Here is an 18,771-nt window from a genome sequence, read left to right as displayed (position 1 = left end):
ATGGGATATTGAACTCTGGCAAGGTCATGTGGGTTTGGGTTGTGGTGGTGGTGGTGGTGGAGTTTGGAGGTAGTGTGTGATGAGGGAAAGAAGTGATAGTAGAGTAATGCGGGGGAGCAGTCGGGTAGGCTGGAGGTGTGTGTGGGGAAGAGCCTTGGATTGTAGAGAATTGGGCAGTGAGGGAAGGAAAAGGAGTACCTTCGATGGCTGGTGGTGGTATAGACCCACCAAAAGTGTGATGGGTGGCAGATTGGCCGGTGTAAGAGGTGGTGGCGGAAGAGCAAAGGATGGGGTTGATGATGGTGTAGATGGGACTGTGGAGTGTATGGGTTGGTGTTGTGTCTGGTGAGAGCTTGCACCATGGTGCTTTGTAAAGCTGGCATTTGGGCCGTGATATGAGTTTGGAAGGCTGTATGATTGTGGTTTATGGAGTCCATGAATTGATGGAACTCTTCCTGAAGAAGAGCTAGTGAATGATAAAATTCGGCTCTTTGTAAGGGTTTAGATTCATCAATTGGTTGGTAAGAGGAAGATGCGAGGGTTGTGAATGGTGGCGGAGAGGGTGGTGGTTGGACAAAGGCGGTGGAGGTTGGGGTGGAGGAGGGAGCAGAAGCTTGCATGGTCCGAGCCATGCTCTGATACCAGTTGATAAACCCAAGTTGGGAGGAGAGAAGGGAAAGCAAGAAAAGTTACGTAAATTGCATATTCATTTCTTACCCAAAGCTGGGACAAAGATAGGATATAAAAGATACAAGGCCAGAATGTATTGGGCTACAGTAAAGACAGTTGTCTTCCTCCTCCTCCTCTGATCCTCCTCCCCAAAACCAAACCATTCTTCATCTCCCTTCTTTTGTATCTATCTCTATCCACTGTCGCCACTCTCCAAAATCAAGCCATTCAACTCCTAGGTTTCAGTTTATAAAGACTTGAGAGGAGAGAGAGTAGATATGAGTTTCTCTCTCCTCTACCAACTGGTCCCTAGCTACACATCGCAACTCACCTCTACCACCACCATGCTCGCCAGTCTCCGACAAATCCTATTCGGTCTCCGCGTCGTCCGGTCACGCTGGAAACCAGCTCACGCGCCAATCTCATCATTGCCCATAAATGATCTGGGCACCCATTGTACTGTCATGGCCACACCTCCTCCGCCGCTGTTGTGGCCCGACACCTCCCCACCCCCTAACAACGGCCCCATTCGAACCCCAGTCATCAATCTCCCTCCAAACCAACAAGCCATAATCCTCACCCCCGTCCCTCAAGCCAGGTCTGTCCCCCCAATCTCACCCCCCCCCCCCCCTTCCATTTCCAAACACAATGAACCCAAAATTAACCACAACACAATTACAGAACAGTGAAATAAACCCGAAAAGACTCGAGCTTTGGGATCAAGTCCGAACCTTTAAAGGGCTTGATGACGAACTGCTTCTTGTCGAGCTGAGGCGGCTGGGTCTTTTTGCGGGACAAATTGTCGGGCTGGGTACGGCGACTGTTGTCGTTGTTTTCGGGGTGGGTTTGGTGGTGGAGGTCGTTTTTTGGTGTCTGGCTGAGACTGAGACTTGGCCTTTTTCATCAAAGGATGGGATGTGAGAGAAGAAGAAGAAGAAGAGTTGATGGTGGTTGATGAGGAGCGTTTGTTAGGGTGAGACGTCGAACCCAGCAACAGAGCCTTGTTTGAGGGAGGCGGTGATTTTGGTAGCCGGAAATCGAAGAAGAAGAAGATTTGGTCAATTTTCGTGGTGTTTTTTTTCTTTTTCTTTGAAATGACAATTTTAGCCAGTAAAGTAGGCTCCTTTGTCAGACTTAACATTCAAATTGGACTGAGAATGAGACATTGGACACGAAACACTAAAATTGGAAAGCTTAAGGGGTAAAAAATTTAAATTGAGAGTAGAGAGGGTGAAATGATGACACCCCCAAACCTCAGGGGATAAACTAAAATTAATCATATTGTTTAATACGTCCTTTTATTCGCTTTTCACAATTACTCATCATGTGTTGCTTATTTATATCCAATTATCACGATAACTCTGTATCAGTTTTACTAGTAGCATGATTTTGCTATTGAGAATAGGGAAAGAAAAAATCGGTAAGGAAGTAATGAGAAAAATAAATAAATGAATGTGGCTTTTGGATGACAATTTTACAGTGAAGGAAGGGAAATTGCGGATGTAGAGAAGCTAACAGGTTCCTGTTCACAAAGGGCAATTGCTCTCTCCAAATTGGCAACAATGTCAGTCATACTAGGCCTTTCTTTCCCCTCTAAACTCAGACAATGCATAGCAGTATTAGCTACTAGCTGAACTGCTTCGGCCTCATTTGGCTCCGGCTGCCCAAGCCTTTTATCCAACAAGCTTTGCAGATCTCCTGCCATTATCCTTGGCCCTGCATATTCCACAACACCAATTGGACCTGTTCCTTCTTCACTGTCACTGAAAACAGCCCTCTTCCCTGTCAAAAGCTCCAACAACACCACTCCGAAGCCATAGACATCGCTCTTTGCAGTCAAAACGTTTAGTACAAAGTACTCTGGATCAATGTACCCTACTGTCCCAACGGCCTTTGATGACATTACCTCTTGATCAGATGCCGGCCCCAACATTGACAGCCCGAAATCAGATACTCTTGCAGTCATGTCTGCATCCAAGAGAATGTTAGAAGACTTGATGTCTCGATGAATTATTGGCGGCACTGCATAAGTGTGAAGATACTCAATCCCTCTTGCAGCATCCAATGCTATTCTCATCCTCATTTTCCAAGAGTTCACAATGCTGCTACTTTTCTCCACATTTTTCTTGTTGTGCAAGTGATCATGAAGCGAGCCATTACTCATGTACTCGTAAACCAAAAGCCTCTCGTCTTTATCTTCACACGATCCCACTAGCTTCACCAAATGCTTGTGGTGAAGCCGAGACAGCAATGCTACTTCAGAATCAAACGCACTTTCTTTCTCCTGGAATTTCTTGGTTTTTGTACTAGTATCTCCTCTCTTGATGGCCACTTCGCGACCATCGGAGAGCTTGCCTCTGTATACAATACCAAAGCTCCCGGCACCAATCTTGTTTTGGGTTGAGAAATGCTTAGTGGCAGCAGAAAGCTCTGCTAATACAAATGCTTCAGTCTTGTCTGCATGCTTTGATGATGAACTACTTCTAAAGTGCTGAAATGGAGCATTAGGAACGTTTTGGATCTCAACCAGAGCCCCTACATTGGGGTCAGCAGCACTTGTGAGTTGCTCAGACTCCCGGTTGTTGAACCAAGAGCTGCACAGTCCAATCCATAAGCAGAAAAGAACAGTGCAAAATCCAGCAAAAGCCCCAACTGATCCAACTATTACAAAAACCAACAAAAGCTTACTTTTTCCTATGGATGATGAAGAACCTTTTTCCAGTGGACTTGTTGGAAGCAAAGGCACTGCAACTGGAAGCTCGGTCTGGCATGAGTTGCATATATTCCCCGACCCACCACAAAGAGTCTCCGAATTTGGGTACACACCACAGCTGCTACAAGGAGTTTGTACACATGGACCCGGAATGATCGATCCCAAAGTAACATCATTTTCAGAACTAGACCATCCTGGTCCCCAACAAATCACTGATAGATTACCTCTTGTTAGTCCACATACAAAATCCAAACCTGCAACAATCGACTCAAACGAAACATTTCCAACAACATCACTGTGACCCCAGCATACAACATAGCCATTGCTTTGCCTTATAGCACAAGTAAAATTTGCTCCCAATGCAAGGCCTGAAAACTTGGCCCCATAAGGTACATTCAATTGCCCGGAATCATTGTTCCCTTTGCAGACCAAAGTTCCATTTTTCCTCAAGCCACAAGCATGAGACTCTCCAGCAATTAAGCTTGACATTAACACGTTCTCGAACCCTTTTTGAATATCAGCTCCAATACCATTTCCCCAACAGAGGACTCTGCTACCATTCATCAAAATCCCACATGTAAACCCACTTCCAGATGTCACTGTCTTGAACTTCAATGCCTCCCCTGGTGAGTGAAACAAAGCCCCTCCTCTCCAGCACCTGACTGTGCTAGAGTTGACCTCTCTGGCACAAACTTGAGCATCACCAACCGTAAGATCAGTCAACGCTACGTCGTCACTGTGGTATATACGTCTAGGATTGAAGCTAACAGAGCTGGTGTCCCAGCAAAGAAGGCTAAAGCCACCGGACCGGAGACCACAGAAGAAGGTCTTCCCACCAGATATTGCTTGAAAAGAGACAGAGGGTTGGACTAAAATAGTCCGGTTGTTTTGGTAGCAGTGTATGAACTGCGTCTGGTGGTTAGCTACAATGCCACAAAGAGTTGACGTGCCATATGCTATGGCAGTGGTGGATGCTAATCCTAGGCCATTGACAACCACACTGCTGGGTGGCAGCGAAGATATGAAGGTTGTGAGGAAGATTAAGACATATACAAGTGTCATCTAAGGCAATTTGGGTCATGGAGAACTGAAAGCTTCTGGTTTTTTCTTCTTCATTAGGAGAGAGAAAGAGAGATGAAAGCAAGAATAAAAATAAGAGGAATATGGAAGATGTAAAGCGTGTGGGGTCTTGTGGTTGTTCCCCAGCTAAAGAGGGAAAACAGCCATTGGCAATTGAAACTTTTTCACTGTATATCGGTGCTCGCTCTGCTGCCATTGTTTAGACTTTAGAACGAGTCTTTTTATCTTTCTTTTATTCCCAAGGCTTTGACCATTTGACAATGTATCACTAGTTAGCTTATGACTTTGGAGATCTAATGTGGTGCTGGAGATGGTTGCGTTGTGCACGACAAGATGAGAAGAAACTCGTAAACAAGCTTGCTTTGTTTTGAAACAAATTCGTTAAACGGTAAAATAACAAAATAAATATCGGCATTACTGATGAGGCAATGTTTCACTAGTTCACCAAGGGTACGAAACCTTTTCGCTATGTTTACGATCTAACATTGTTAGACTGTCAATTTGAACTTTAAGTTTATCGTTGAAATGTGTGGTTATGTCTTTAAAATCTTATCAAATTAGAAGTTCGTGAAAAGTTAAAGGCAAAGCCCAAATTTGTGTCTGGCTTTAAGAGTACAGGACATAATCACACTTGGCTTTGCTAGATTCTTTTGAATTGAGATGGAATCGATAAAGCAGACCTATTTTTGTCACCTATCTAGTTTGGTTTCTTCCAATGTGTAACAGAATCAAATCTCCAAGTGTTAGAGAAATATTCAGGGGTAATAAGAGGGATACATGGTTTACCATATATGGTCTTGAGTGTCTTTCTGTGTTCTACTTCTTTATTTTTAAATTAATGGATGATGAGAATAATTCATCAGAAAATTGAACCATGAAAAGAACCCTTAACCCTCCACTATAAAATACAAATGCTGGTGAAAAATGACAAATAGCTTGATAATAAAACTACAGGAAAATCGTTTTTATTAGTTTCCTTTAGGTACGATCAGAATAACGTGCAAATCTAACATAGAAAAATACTTGAGAAAAAATAAAGGAAAAAAAAAACTACAAGTAGATGTATAACAAGCTATCAGAATAATAATCATAAACTGTATATAGCATGACAATCAAACTGTTACATCACGAGATTTATATTTCAATGACACTGCATTCGGAAATTAGTGTACAAACACTGCTAGAGGAAATACTGTCCGTATTGAACATGCTTTTTGCTGCATTTGTCCGATGAATTTACATTTTGTTAGAGGATCATAAAATTAAGAATGAAGAAACATTCATGTCACATAATCAGTCCAACACAATAACCTTACATGGTCTATCAATTCATCACATTCCTCGCAGCACAATCTTGGACTTTATAGTAATGGCAAAACTCATTCATTCCTTGGGCACAATCTCGGATAAACTTAATTTTCCAAAATGACCGGAAAACTGTGGAAAGAAAAGGGAAGTTCATACAAATTCAGATATGGGTTCTGACCCTAGAATCAAAGAATTGCTCTTTGGCTATGTCATTGCTTTTATTCATCTTAGTTCAGCAAACTGGCATACTCTAATCCAGACTTATGCTAGACAACGGGAAAAAAACATGGATCCCAATTAGCTCGACATACTCAGGAAAATGGCATTGACTGTGAATTCCCAACTAGAAATGAAAACTGAATGACCTACATAATAACAAAAACATGGAGTTACAGGCAGTGGGATTCAGCTTACCAAGTACCATATTTCCCATCATTTCTATCTCTTTTTTTGTGTACTCTTCCAGGGTAGGGCCAGTTTGTAGCTGCACTGTCAACTAAATGTTCTACATATTCGTGCCCCTTACAGCAAGCTTTTAGTATCCCAGACCGTCATCAGCTGTAGGGTTATCATAACTTTCGTATTCGAAGTCTTCACCAAGATTTTCCATAGTCTTTCCAAAAACAAATGATTTTGTCCCCATCGTTGTGAAAGGCATTAAACCGAAAGCTCGAGCTGTCTTAATTTCTCTCGCAACCTTTCTCTGGGCCTTGGCGCTAATCTTAGTCTACACAAGGTGCAGGAGAACACAAATTATTACAATGAAGGTTCAACAAAGTTCAACTCACTGCACATGCACCCATTCTTACCTTGCTTCTTTTGATAATAACTCCAGCCTCAGTTATGAAATTTGCAAGGAATCTCACATTCTGCACAAAATAGCGCATTTAATGTAAGAACACAGTTCAAAGCATCGGAAATAAAAGAATACAGAAATGAACTTGAAATTTTAAAGGCACTTTCAAAGGCTTTATAAATATAATCACTAGTGAAAGCAGCAAAACAAGATTTCAGGCTTCAATGGATACTCAGGGCGTAAAAGGGAGATCTAAAACCGATATTCCACAAATGTGTGGTAGCATGAGAGTAACAGTAATTTCAACAGAAACTTCTGAAGCCTTTTATACCCACCATCTACTTTCCAAATTTAAAGTTGTCTAACAATCAACTTAGTTGCAATTTAATGACGTGGTGAAGAAAATTGAATATATTTCCAACATGTAAGGCAATCTGGGGCAATCAAGTAGAATAAACCCAACCAATAGGCCAGTATTATCAAAAACTACAATCACTAAACTTCTACTCTACAATCTGGGCTTAATCAAGACTCACCCTCCCTTGCACTATTACAAGTCTCAATTGTTATTCATGTAGAGCAGGGAATATGGGATCAGGGCATCAACAATAAAACCAATTACTTAGAATCGACCTCCCATATATAGCAACTGGAATACTACATATCTAATTGTAGAGATATAGTCTTTATGCATTCCTTAAAATTTAATGTATTCAGAAACTGACAGGTATGCATACCCTGAAATCAGCTTTTCGAAGAACTTCCTTTGTAGTTACTTCAAAATCAATCTTTCTGGGAGGTTTATGAACTCCAGGCCTAGTAAGATCAAGATCCTGCAGACAGCCACATCTTAAATGAAACAGACATATATAAAGAGTACATCAAAAACATGTGGTTCAGTGGTCAAGTAGGACAGGCTAAATTGTGTGCATTTGCCACACACCAAACAAGAAAGTTCAGAATCAGGATATAACACTGGAGACCAATACTAGTAACAACAACAATGCAATAACAGAACTGCAAACAGTGTCAACGAAGAGGTAAGTTGCTCCTTGACATACTTTAACATCATAAGTCCCTCCCAGTTGATATCTCATATCTGGTCTGAAGGTATAACCATCTGTATCAACTTCCTCGATATCATATTGAATGTCCGTGGCTGCTCTCTTTAATTTTCCATCCATTCCATCTGACAATGTGTTAAAACTTTCATCTAAGCCGTCGAGTACATGGGAACCACTTCCATTTCCTCCAGGCGGATTTGAAGCATGTCCATCACGAGTCGTCTTTCGGAGACTATTAAGTTTAGCAAAAAAGGCCTCTGTTTTGGGATTTCCTTCAGAAGTTTCACTGAAAATCCTCGCCTCAAAAACTTCAGCAGATTCAAAGGAATTAGAGTTCTGCTTATCATCCATTCTACCACCTGAGGCCAAAAATATGATATAGCATGATCAGGATTGAAGCATTTGAGCTTTTATTTTCATGTACATTAAGTGATCACAGCAAAAAAAATACAAAGCTATTTTGTAAGTGAATCAAACCAAACGCCAAGTTGAACCTCCAAAGAAACCCAAACCCAAAACCTTATTCTCTACAATTCCACAAAGATTCAAGCAAAGTGCCAATATTATCAATTATCCATATTTCATGGACATTGGAACCAACAGCATGGAGTTATGCCGAAAAATACCTGGGGGTACATATGTGGAAAGACTTCTCACACTCTGCAGCTGATAAAACCGGCGTGATACACCATCATTGAGAGATCGCAGGGCAAATCGAAAAACTTTCATTTCTGCCACAAAACAAAGTTAGTGAGGGTGTGCAACTTGGTAATGGAGCTCAATAAAGCATCAACAACTTTAGTACATCATTGTATGACAACATATCAATAACGATAACCTGAAATCTTAACAGGTCTTCTTTTCATGCAAAATCGGAAGAAGAGCCTATTATATATGCGAACAGGGGAAACTAAATCCAGCAGCAAAAGCGAGTAGTAAAAGAAAGAACCTTTTTTTTTTTACTTCTGAACCAATATCTAAACTTCTTAACTCCCTAAATTCTCAATACTAAACCCAAAAATTTTTCTTAAACAAATAACCAAGCGAAATGAATGAAGAAACGAAAGAATCCGGAAATACCCAGTAAGCAAAACAAGCTCAGATTCAAAATTAAGAAGTAAAAGTTGAAAATTCACAGACCCAACTCATAAAGATCAAAACTTTAAACAGAAAAGATACCTGGAGAGACTGAAGAGCACGAAAGAGTTACAGAGGCAGAGATGGAGGAGAGAGAGAGAGGGTATTGTATTCTTAGGGCTTCTTCAACCATAACAAAAGTTACAGAGCCAATGGGTTGAGAAATTGGGCCTAACAAGCAAGAAATAAATTACTGGGCTTGAGAATTTGGGCCTTAACAAGAAAGAAATCTAACCAAATTTTTTCATTTTTCTTTGATGCATGTGTTCTTCTACAATATGGGCAAATGTCCACATAAAACTTTATGGGTCTTTCTAAATATATCTAGCAAATATCTAAGTATATCCAGCATATTTTTCACACCCAGCTAATTTCCAATAATACCCTTATTTGTAATTAAACCCGACAAAACCTATTACACCCAGCAAAACCTAAATTATTATTGAAGATAAACTCCACAAGTCCACAACAAATCCTTCGTTCTTCTCAAATGTTGACAAGGAACAAGTCTCAAAAAACAAGACTTCCTCAGCTCCAGTTGTAGTTGTTGTAGTTAGTCCAACACCAAATCGTCTTGTACAGGAATAACATGGAGCAAAGACGATGGGATTGTTATTTTAGGATATCTGATCTCGTTTCAGGGAGACGCGAGAGAATATAAAGTAAGGACTTTTATGCAATACATAAAGAATCGCCTCAACTGTGGAGATTTGAACCAAGTAAAGGAGAAAGTAAGATCCCTTAAGAGAAATACATGGGGATGCAGAATCAGACTTTTTTTTTTTTTTTTGGTGTGCTTTGAGACTTTCCAGAAGGAGCGTTCCCATGAGATGAAGGTATTGAAATTGTCCAAAGCATATTGGGTACGTACGTCATACTTAATTCTCATATGTTGTCTCTGATGCATTAACTAATAATTGTTTGTTAAGTAGCAGGGTATATTTGATGCTGTTGATGATGACAAATTAAGCAAGGGGAAGGAGTAGGAACAGGTGGAAACTGATGGCGGCCAAACAATAGTAGTGCAGTTGGCTGACAATGAGAAGATGAATGCTGATGATCAGAGCAAGTCAAATATTAGAATCTCAGAAGAACGAAGGATTTGCTGGGTATATTATTCTTCATTCTAATAAGGTTTTGCTGGGTGTAATGAGTTTTGTTTTGAATTAAAAATAAGGGTATTATTGGAAACTTATTGGATGTAATTAGAAATACTATGATTTTATTGGGTGTAAAAAAAATATGTTGGTTATACTTAGATATTTGCTAGGTACATTCAAAAAGACTCAACTTTATTGATGATTGCACAGCCACAACTTCGTTTTGGTCTCCGGATTGTATGCTAATCTTTTCTTATGGATTGTCCATTTTTTGTTGCTATCCATCGATTAGGATAAGTATTATGTCTATGATAATTTGATATTACGTGAGATTTTGATTCTCTACATCTGTTGCTAGTTGGGTTTCATGTTGGATTTAGTATTACAAACTTATATAGGTTATTTATCATGATTTACGTCTTGCGGAGACATACATATCCAATAATTGGTATTCACATGAGGGCACAAGTTAGAGGGCATATGCGTAATTTAAGTATCGAAGTAAAATTAATATTTAATAAGAAAATATGTATGGATTAGATGTAGTTGTAAGTAAAAGTGCGTATTAGAAAATGATGTTTTACATCACAAATTTAAGCCTAATAAAATCTATGAAATTTTATGCCTACACAAATTGTCTTCTAATTTACTTTTTTTTTCCTTTTTTTTTTTTTTTTTTAGAATAGAAGCATTTAACCCTACTTTTGTAATTTGAATTGTTCATGGTTTGAAGCATCTTTTAAATGAGGATCTTATTGTTCCACTCATTTTCTCTTTGTCGGCCCCTCTAAGATATGTCGTTTCTAATACTGCTTATTGAACTATAAAATTAGATAACCTCTTTCGATTCAAAAAAAAAAAAGTGCAAAAAACAAGCATGTTTGCTCCCAAAATTGGGCGAACCTAAGAACACTTATATCATATGCATTATCCTATGGCACATCTATACACATAGCTAAGGAAAAAGAAACAATGTTACCAAATTAACCTAAATATCCCTATCAAAATTAAGAGATAACATGCAATGGTGATTAGTATTATTCAGCCAGATAATGAGTGGGAGGTTGAATATGTTCATGAAGAATATCGCATAATTTGGAAATCCATCATATATTTAAGTGACCTCTCTCTCTCTTTGTGAAGATTATAGAGTTCGGTCCCCCCACACTGACCCATTAAGATCTTCCATTATCTTCCCCACTTTGCCCTTTACAGTCACCGTTCAACTCCTTTTTACAAGGACAACTTCAACAATGGTGTCAAATCACGATCAAACCCTTATCTTATCGTTCAAGTTTGGGGTTCTTGTAATGGCATAACACAGTAGATTTGCTTGCTTATTAATGGCTAGTGAGTTATTCACTTTGTTTGGAAATGGAGTTTGGACAATCCCAGTTTCCCCACACTCCATGAATGTCCCCCTAACTTCATAATCTGCATCACCAAGGGAGATGAACCAAGTGTTTGAAACTTTGAATATAAACCAAACTAGTTTCATGATCTGATTGAAATAACTTTAGCATTTGGTTGGGAACCAAGAGGACACTAGTGTTTTGTCCATCAGGAGCCTATGTGACACGTCTCATGATCAATTTTTGCTAAAGTCTTTAAACCTAGCTTCCCCAAAATCCCAAATAATGAAGATGGGAGATTAATAGTTTAGGGTAAAGCTATGGTATGTTAACATTTCTCATACATCAACTATTTTTACTATTTTAGGGACTCATGTTACCACTTTGAGGACTAATATTACTATTTTGAGGACTCATATGGTAAACTAAGAAAATTTACCACTTTAAGGACTCATGTTACCACTTTGAGGACTAATATTACTATTTTGAGGACTCATGTGGTAACTAAGAAATTTATCACTTTAAGGACTCATGTTACCACTTTGAGGACTAATATTACTATTTTGATGACTCATTTTACCACTTTTAAGGCAATTGTATGTATGTCATACGTTAACACACATTGTAGAATTTTTCAATAGTTTATAATATAAAATATGGAATTTGATTCCATCCAACGCAGCTTAAAAATTAGAACATTATGTTTTGGTGGGTTTATGATACTCGTTCAAGGATTTTTGCTTCAAAGTCCGCTTCATCGAGATTAAAATCAAGGATGATGCACATGCTTGGTTCCCTTGAATGCTATCAAGGAAGATTTTTGTGAAGAAGCGGTACTAGTTGATTTACATTGGTTGACCTTGTGCGTTTAGTTTCGCTCGCTTTAGTAATTGAACGTAACCAAAAACAAACATTTCAATTTAGTTCTTATATTGCTTATTAGAAAGTGATAGATAAAGGAATTTTTTTTTTTTAAATGAGGTTGAAATTCAGTCAAACTGAGAGGCTCAACCCCATGCCGATATATATCCTTTATGAAATATTATGAATTGGTGATTGATCAGCATAGCTTTTGATCTTGGGTGCACTACTTTGTACTTTCAAGAGTTCATCAGTTCAGTCCCTGCACTTCTAATTTAATGAGAAAAGTCTTTGCACTCTTCAATCTCATCAAATCGATCTAATCTGTCACTATTCCGTCAATTTTCGCTGTTAAAATGCTACGTGGGACCTTCTCACAGAGAAAATTCCCAAACTACCCATCGCTAGGCCGCCCGTCGACGCGTCAGTGTTGTTTGGCTCCAATTTTGCTGCAGCTAGTCAACAGTCTCTTTTCTGTGCGGTCGTCGGGGGTGTCCCTTGACCTGACTTCTATCAAGCGATTGTAGACGAGGAGAGCACCAACCTCGTCGTGGGATTCTTTATGCCTCGTGGCGAGGACTTTTACTGAGCTTCTTGAAAATCACAATCGATACTCGATGTTGTAGATCGAGCAGAGCGAGAACCACTGGGAAGTAGAGAGAACTTGCTAAAGCGTGACTTTAGCTTGGCTGGTTTGCGAAGGCGTTACCCTTGCTTGGCTGGTTCCGTAACCGTTGTGGTCGTGGTACTATAATCGGCTCCCGAGGAGACTAGGACCGAAGTACGTTGACAGTGGGTTTGGTGACACTGAAAATCGGCTTCTGAGAAGACTGGGACTAGGAGTGTGATCACCGATAAGAGAAAGAGAAGGAGAGGAGTTGCTCTTAGAGAGGTTGCTCTAGAGAGAACTTAGATCATCTTAGAGATGTTTTGATGAATGAATTCTGTTTTTTTTATACTAGTTGTAGCCTCTATATATAGGCTACCAAGCAACACTATTTGGCCTTAAACAACTCATAATGGGTTAGGTTTTAGCACTGAAACATTAATGGAATGTTAGGTTTGAATACTTAAACACTTAATGGAATTTGTTAGGTTTAAGTCATTTTCTGCTCCCTTATCCTTCAATTTTTATCTCCACTAAGAACTCAGATTCAACCTTCGATTTCTTCATATGAAATGATCCACCATGAATATAGATTATTGTGGTAAAATTTCAGAATTTATTTCCATGTGGTTGGGCCGGAAATGCTGCTGGACCTCTTACAGGTCCAATTTTCCAGTTTTGCTTCTGCAGAAAATTGGATTGATTGTTTGAAGGCCTTCCACTCAAAACTAGCTCTGGCACTTTTCATAAGAAATGATCCTTGGGCTGTCTAGAATGAATCTACAGAGTTTCAGCTCATTTAGAGTTCATTTGGTCAGGCGGCCGCTCCTTCTATTTAGCTCGGTTTCTCTTAGCCGAAGTAGGAAAATGTGCTATAGTTGACTTTTCATGCTTCCATAGTAGGCTTTATTTAGCCTCTAAATATATATTTCGAACTTGTCGACAATATATAGCTTGAGCCACTGAGATTGGCTCAATTTCTCCAAGATGTGCCTTGTCAGGCAAAAATGCTCATTTTGGACCCAAACAAGTGTTGTGAATGCAGATTGGTAGTTTGGAAATTTTCCCTGAAAATTGACGAAGTGGTGACGGATTTGATCGATTTGATGAAATTGGAAAGTGTAAGGACTTTTCTGATTCAATTAGAAGTGCAGGGACTGAACTGATGAACCCTTGAAAGTATAGGGTAGTAAGCAGAATTTAGTCCAATAAATAAATTAAGCTCAAATCAGATCAGTCTAAACAATAAAAGGAATGTAAAAGAGTCGAGATTGCATAGAGGGGTGAAGATAGCCTAAAAGCCTATTTGTGCTTGCAATATTAGAGTGGAAGCAACTAACTTCTCTTTTTGAAAGACTAAATTTATCTGTACTATATTTAAGATAACATGGCCTGCTAACCAAGATTCATCTACCAGTATAGCTTTGTCTACGATATATTAATATACCACAGAATTTTCCTGCTCACCATACCCGAATTCTTTTCCAGAAAAAGCGATGTAAACAAGTCATTCACAAAAACTATATAATATTTTTCAAGTTTTTTTTTTTTTTTATCTCTAATATACACAGAGAGTAAACACCTGACTAGTTTAATTTAAATAATGAGATTCTAGATTAACCGAAACTAATAAATGCGGCGCACAATATCACTTTTCATAACTTCAAACAAAATTATGTTTGCAATATTCCATGATCAAATATTTCCCTGTTTTATTTCACTTCTCATTATATTTTGAAATTTTTGATTATCATCTTATCTCCATAGTTTTCGTATTAGACATATGAAAAGAGAAGCCGACTTCTTTATTGGTGCCATTGCTAATAGAAGGCATAAATCAACTGCTAATATACGCTTGGAGGGATAATTCCCTCCCACTATCAGCTTGTAATGCTCATTTCTTTGATTGCCTAGTTATAGGGTGTGAAAGAGATTCTTGTTTATAATATGTTTATTTCTAATCGGAAAAAAAAAAAAAAAATTCCATTTTTATATTTTTCTTTCGTAAAAAGTTAGAACTAATCATCTGAGATTTTGTGATTACTTAAGCATAAAGCTTCAGCACCTGGCAGCATTTTTGCTCCTTGATAAACCCACCTGGCTGGTTGCAGCTTGAGTACATGTCCATTATTCAATAAAGTATCAAACACACTTGGAATGATGCCATGGTCCTTGTCGTTCCAATTAATAATTTGATTTGAGTGCAGACCCCTCTGACTTTTAGCATAAAGGAATAGTCAAATCATCACTTTTGCAACCCCAACCTATTTCTTTAAATCCCTTCTTTGGAAAACCCCCCCCCCCCAGATGACCAGACCAATCCATTTCCTTTTCTCTTGCGTTGGGGAATTCAGGTTTTCTAATTTGCATCATTAAAGAATTTATATAGTAGTAGACAACTCGGGAAATTTTGGCAAAAGAGTAATTAAACGACCCAAAATAGTTGGTTGGCAGGTTTGGCTGGCTTTAGTAGAAAGAAGCAAATGGAACTGGAAGTGGAACGTTTGAAAAGGAAGAAGAGAGTAGCTTTAGTAGAAAGACGCAAATGGAACTGGAAGTGGAACAAATGCAGGTATTCCAAATTAAGCAAAAGCCACTTTTTACATAGAAAGTGAGATTCATAACCAATCCTATGCACAAAAAGTATATGCTCTCTCAAATGAGAAATCTCACATCTCAATCTCAGTCACATTGAGACACGCTTTCTCTATTATTATCACCAGTCGCCACCAACTGAAAAAGCCACTAAAATTGCATCCAAATCCCACCACTTGCGCATGCCCTTAGGCTTCACCTAAAGAGAAAGGCTAGTGAAAGTTGCCTATGTGCCATTCTTGACCGTTGATCCATGTGAATTTCATTTTATGTTTAAATATATCAGTTATACGTATTTTTCGTTGATTAAATATATTACATTTTTGTTGACCGTGTTAAGCCCTTTTTAGTTAATTAATCTCTAAGCAGACCAAGTCTTGGAGTTGTCCAAGTGCCAAAAAATGATGAAAAAGCAAGTTAAAATTAGACTTTGAGAAAGTCGGTATAGTATTTAGTTAATAATTTTGGCACTGTGAAGGTGTGATTACGAATCTTACAAAAACAAAACTACGAACAAGAGACATGCAATAATCTTTTCTTAGCTTATCAAATGGCTCTTTGAGGCAATCAAGTTATGATTTTCGTCATGAACAAACAAAAACATTATCGGTATCAAGGATTTTATTCCATGTCTTCTTCAATGAAAAAGAATCTTCAATCCATTTCACTATAACAAAAGTAAGAGAAATGCTAATAAGATTTTATTTCCAATCTTCTCAGTCAATTATCTTTTCAAATTAAACCCTAAACCCTCTACCATCTTCATATTCAATCAATATAGTCTTTGTTTATTTTTTTATCCCAACCCTACCCACTCCACCTTACCACGCTCATCTCATGATGCTAGTGAAATTTGAATTCGTATCATTTACAGTGTTGGTCATTTTAGATAACCAACAGACTAGACCTTAGAGCAAGTTCACCCGTTGGGTCACCAGGTAACCTACTATTCACTGCTTTTTAGTGTATATTTTCATTCTCTGGGTCACGAAATACACTGTGCTCGTGACCCAGGGCACGAAATACACTGTGCAGGTCACCATGGTGACCCAGAACACTGTACCGGGTGACCCAGGGCACGAAATTAACACTAAAAAGTAGTGAATAGTGGGTGACCTGGTGACCTAACGGGTGAACTTGCCCTTATAGGCAATCAACATAGCCTCATGATTAGAGTGTTATTTGTCTACAAACAAAAACAGACTAAACCATAAATAGTTTAGCAATCATCAACTAAATATAGAACAATTAATATAAAAATATAAAGTTATTAACATTCCTGTTAACTGAAGAAAAAAATATCTAGAACAGGTGTGCAAATCTTTACGAATCCTTTTGGGACGTGAACACACTTGTAACTAATGCTAAGGGTTTGCCATGTAAGTCCAAAGAAGCTGTCACGAGCAGAGAGCTTTTTGTGTGGTGGGGTGAGTCGGGTGACTCTTTAGTTAGTGAAAGGTTAATGGCTAATAGACGAAAGTGACGGTGATGTGTGGGAGAAGAGCCATTGGATCCATTAACATCAACTCCAACATTATAGGAGAGAGAAGGAAAGAAAGAAATAAAGAAAATGGAGGGTGATTTTCATTCGTGATTCGTTCGTATATGAATAAAGATGTTGATAGCGATTATTGCTCCTTGAGTAATTTAAGTTTGCTTCTAGGGTAGGTTTATGTCCTGGAAATATGACATTGCCAAAACTTTTAGAATAGAATCAGCTTGTAGGGCCATCAATCTTCCATCTTGCGCTGTGAATGGTTGTTAATATTAAGAGAGCGATAATCAGACCAAACAAAAATTAAGAGAGCGATAATGATATTTTAATTTGAAGATAATAACAGTAATACTTTATTTTTTTTTTAATTTTTTAAAAGAATGGCTAGTGCGGCTGCCGTCAAGCTTTAATTAATGAAATTGCTGAATACAAGGGGGCACATTGAGCCTAAACTCCTGATTATAATAAATATTTAGAGAACATCTGAAATAATATTAAGAGTCTCTACAAAATACATGTATTCTAACAAGCACCAATTAGCAAAAAGTACACTAATGGCTACTCCATTTGTTTTGATAGAGCGGTTACATACCGGAAAGATAACTCGATTACAACGAAGCATAATTACCAAAATCACAGCTTTCCCATTATGTTGCCGCCGAAAAATAAATCTGACGACACTTAGTTTCATCCTGCCACTAGAAGGTTGCGACCATTTGACAATGGAACGCCCCTTCGCTAGGCCAGACAAGGCACTAATAGTGCATACACATGCATTTAGCCCGACTAACTCTACAAAATACTTGCAGGGACTTATTAGACTCTAAAGACGTGACAACACTAACCAACAAAAATTAATAAAACTAAAAACAGAAAATAAAAAGCCAAACCAAGCAGGGCCCAAAAAATAGGCTCAAGCCTTTGCCAAGGAATCAGGAAGATCAACCACTAGCCAAGCCTGGCCCAAACCCAGCAAGGCCACCACCGAACAACTGCATACCGAGCTGCACAACCACGTTTGCCGGACCGCAACCACCCTCGCACCACCATCCCCGTCACACCATTTATCAATGCCACCAATCCCAATCCACCGGCTCCCCATCTCGGATCCATTAAACCCATACCAGATTGGGTCGTTCTGATCCAATTGGAGTCCAAAAGATCCCTACCCTGACGACAGGAGCTTGTCACCACCGTCCCGCCTCAGACCTTGCGACAACACTCCAAATCGCCAACCAAACCAACCAAGAAAGATCCGAGCCCCACTAGCCGCCGCACTCTTCCCTATCCTCGACACACTGCCAGCCACCGCAATCTTTCCCAACAGATCGAGATTGCACCTATCGAGGACCCTACGCCTCACAACAGACCCAATCAAGGTCGGAACAGCCAGTCCCATGATGGTGTCGTAAGGGCGCGCTGTAGGACGAGGAGAGGAAACTGTTTTGCTTTCTCAAGCGCATGTCGGCGTGTTCTAACCTAAGAATTTTAATTTTATTAGACGAGTGTAAATGCTTTATAAAAGGTCAAATTTAGAAATCTAGTAGTTAAATTGCAACATTATTATCACTTCCTTCCCTTAATTTTTTTTTCCAACAATTTAATCTATTTATGGAAAATCTTAAATTTGTATTTGGACCTCAGAGTAATACCTCAACTATGCAATTGGTCCAATACTTTAGTACCTCAATCAATGGTTAAATATGATGATATTCCCCATTTTTCATAGATTTATTTTATCACAACAAACGGTAGATTTGAAGTTATATAAACCACCAACACAATTGGCGATATTTGATGCGAGGTATCAAAGTGGTGAACAAATCAAAATAGTTGAAATATTATTTTAGTCCTTTATAAACTTAAAGCATTCAGCTGACGCATTATATAGTTCAAATGCTATTGTGATCGTTTATAAACATGAGTTGCTAAAATTTCTTTTATCAATTTTGAGTTGAAAATGTCATCCATTATGCAATTCAACTAGCAGTATA

General features: G+C 38.7%; 2 protein-coding genes across 2 annotated transcripts; both read right to left on the bottom strand.

Moving 5' to 3' along the window:
- Positions 1-2,090: 2,090 nt before the first annotated feature.
- LOC133730157 (putative serine/threonine-protein kinase-like protein CCR3) lies at positions 2,091-4,659 on the bottom strand. The gene has a single exon (XM_062157803.1). The coding sequence runs from the start codon at positions 4,442-4,444 to the stop codon at positions 2,144-2,146; it is 2,301 nt and encodes a 766-aa protein (XP_062013787.1). The 5' UTR covers positions 4,445-4,659; the 3' UTR covers positions 2,091-2,143.
- A 1,163-nt stretch (positions 4,660-5,822) lies between these two features.
- LOC133730159 (uncharacterized) lies at positions 5,823-8,906 on the bottom strand. The gene is made up of 6 exons (XM_062157806.1): positions 8,810-8,906; positions 8,257-8,361; positions 7,628-7,989; positions 7,304-7,399; positions 6,580-6,639; positions 5,823-6,497 (listed from the first exon to the last, which is right to left on the bottom strand). Exons 1-6 carry the CDS (start codon positions 8,898-8,900, stop codon positions 6,306-6,308), a joined length of 906 nt encoding a protein of 301 aa, XP_062013790.1. The 5' UTR covers positions 8,901-8,906; the 3' UTR covers positions 5,823-6,305.
- Between the last annotated feature and the right edge of the window lie 9,865 nt (positions 8,907-18,771).

The sequence above is a fragment of the Rosa rugosa genome, chromosome 2 (assembly GCF_958449725.1).
Source record: "Rosa rugosa chromosome 2, drRosRugo1.1, whole genome shotgun sequence".
Taxonomy (NCBI): domain Eukaryota; kingdom Viridiplantae; phylum Streptophyta; class Magnoliopsida; order Rosales; family Rosaceae; genus Rosa; species Rosa rugosa.
The sequence above is the reverse complement of the archived record's forward strand: the minus strand, read 5'-3'. Positions and strand labels throughout refer to the sequence as shown.

Bases quoted from the DNA above. Each gene is read 5' to 3' on its own strand.
- LOC133730157 (XM_062157803.1), bottom strand. From the start codon at position 4,444: ATGACACTTGTATATGTCTTAATCTTCCTCACAACCTTCATATCTTCG.
- LOC133730159 (XM_062157806.1), bottom strand. From the start codon at position 8,900: ATGGTTGAAGAAGCCCTAAGAATACAATACCCTCTCTCTCTCTCCTCC. The intron at 6,640-7,303 runs GTATGCATACCT...TATTTTGTGCAG, and splicing joins TTCGAAAAGCTGATTTCAGG to AATGTGAGATTCCTTGCAAA. The intron at 6,498-6,579 runs GTAAGAATGGGT...CACCTTGTGTAG, and splicing joins TTATTATCAAAAGAAGCAAG to ACTAAGATTAGCGCCAAGGC.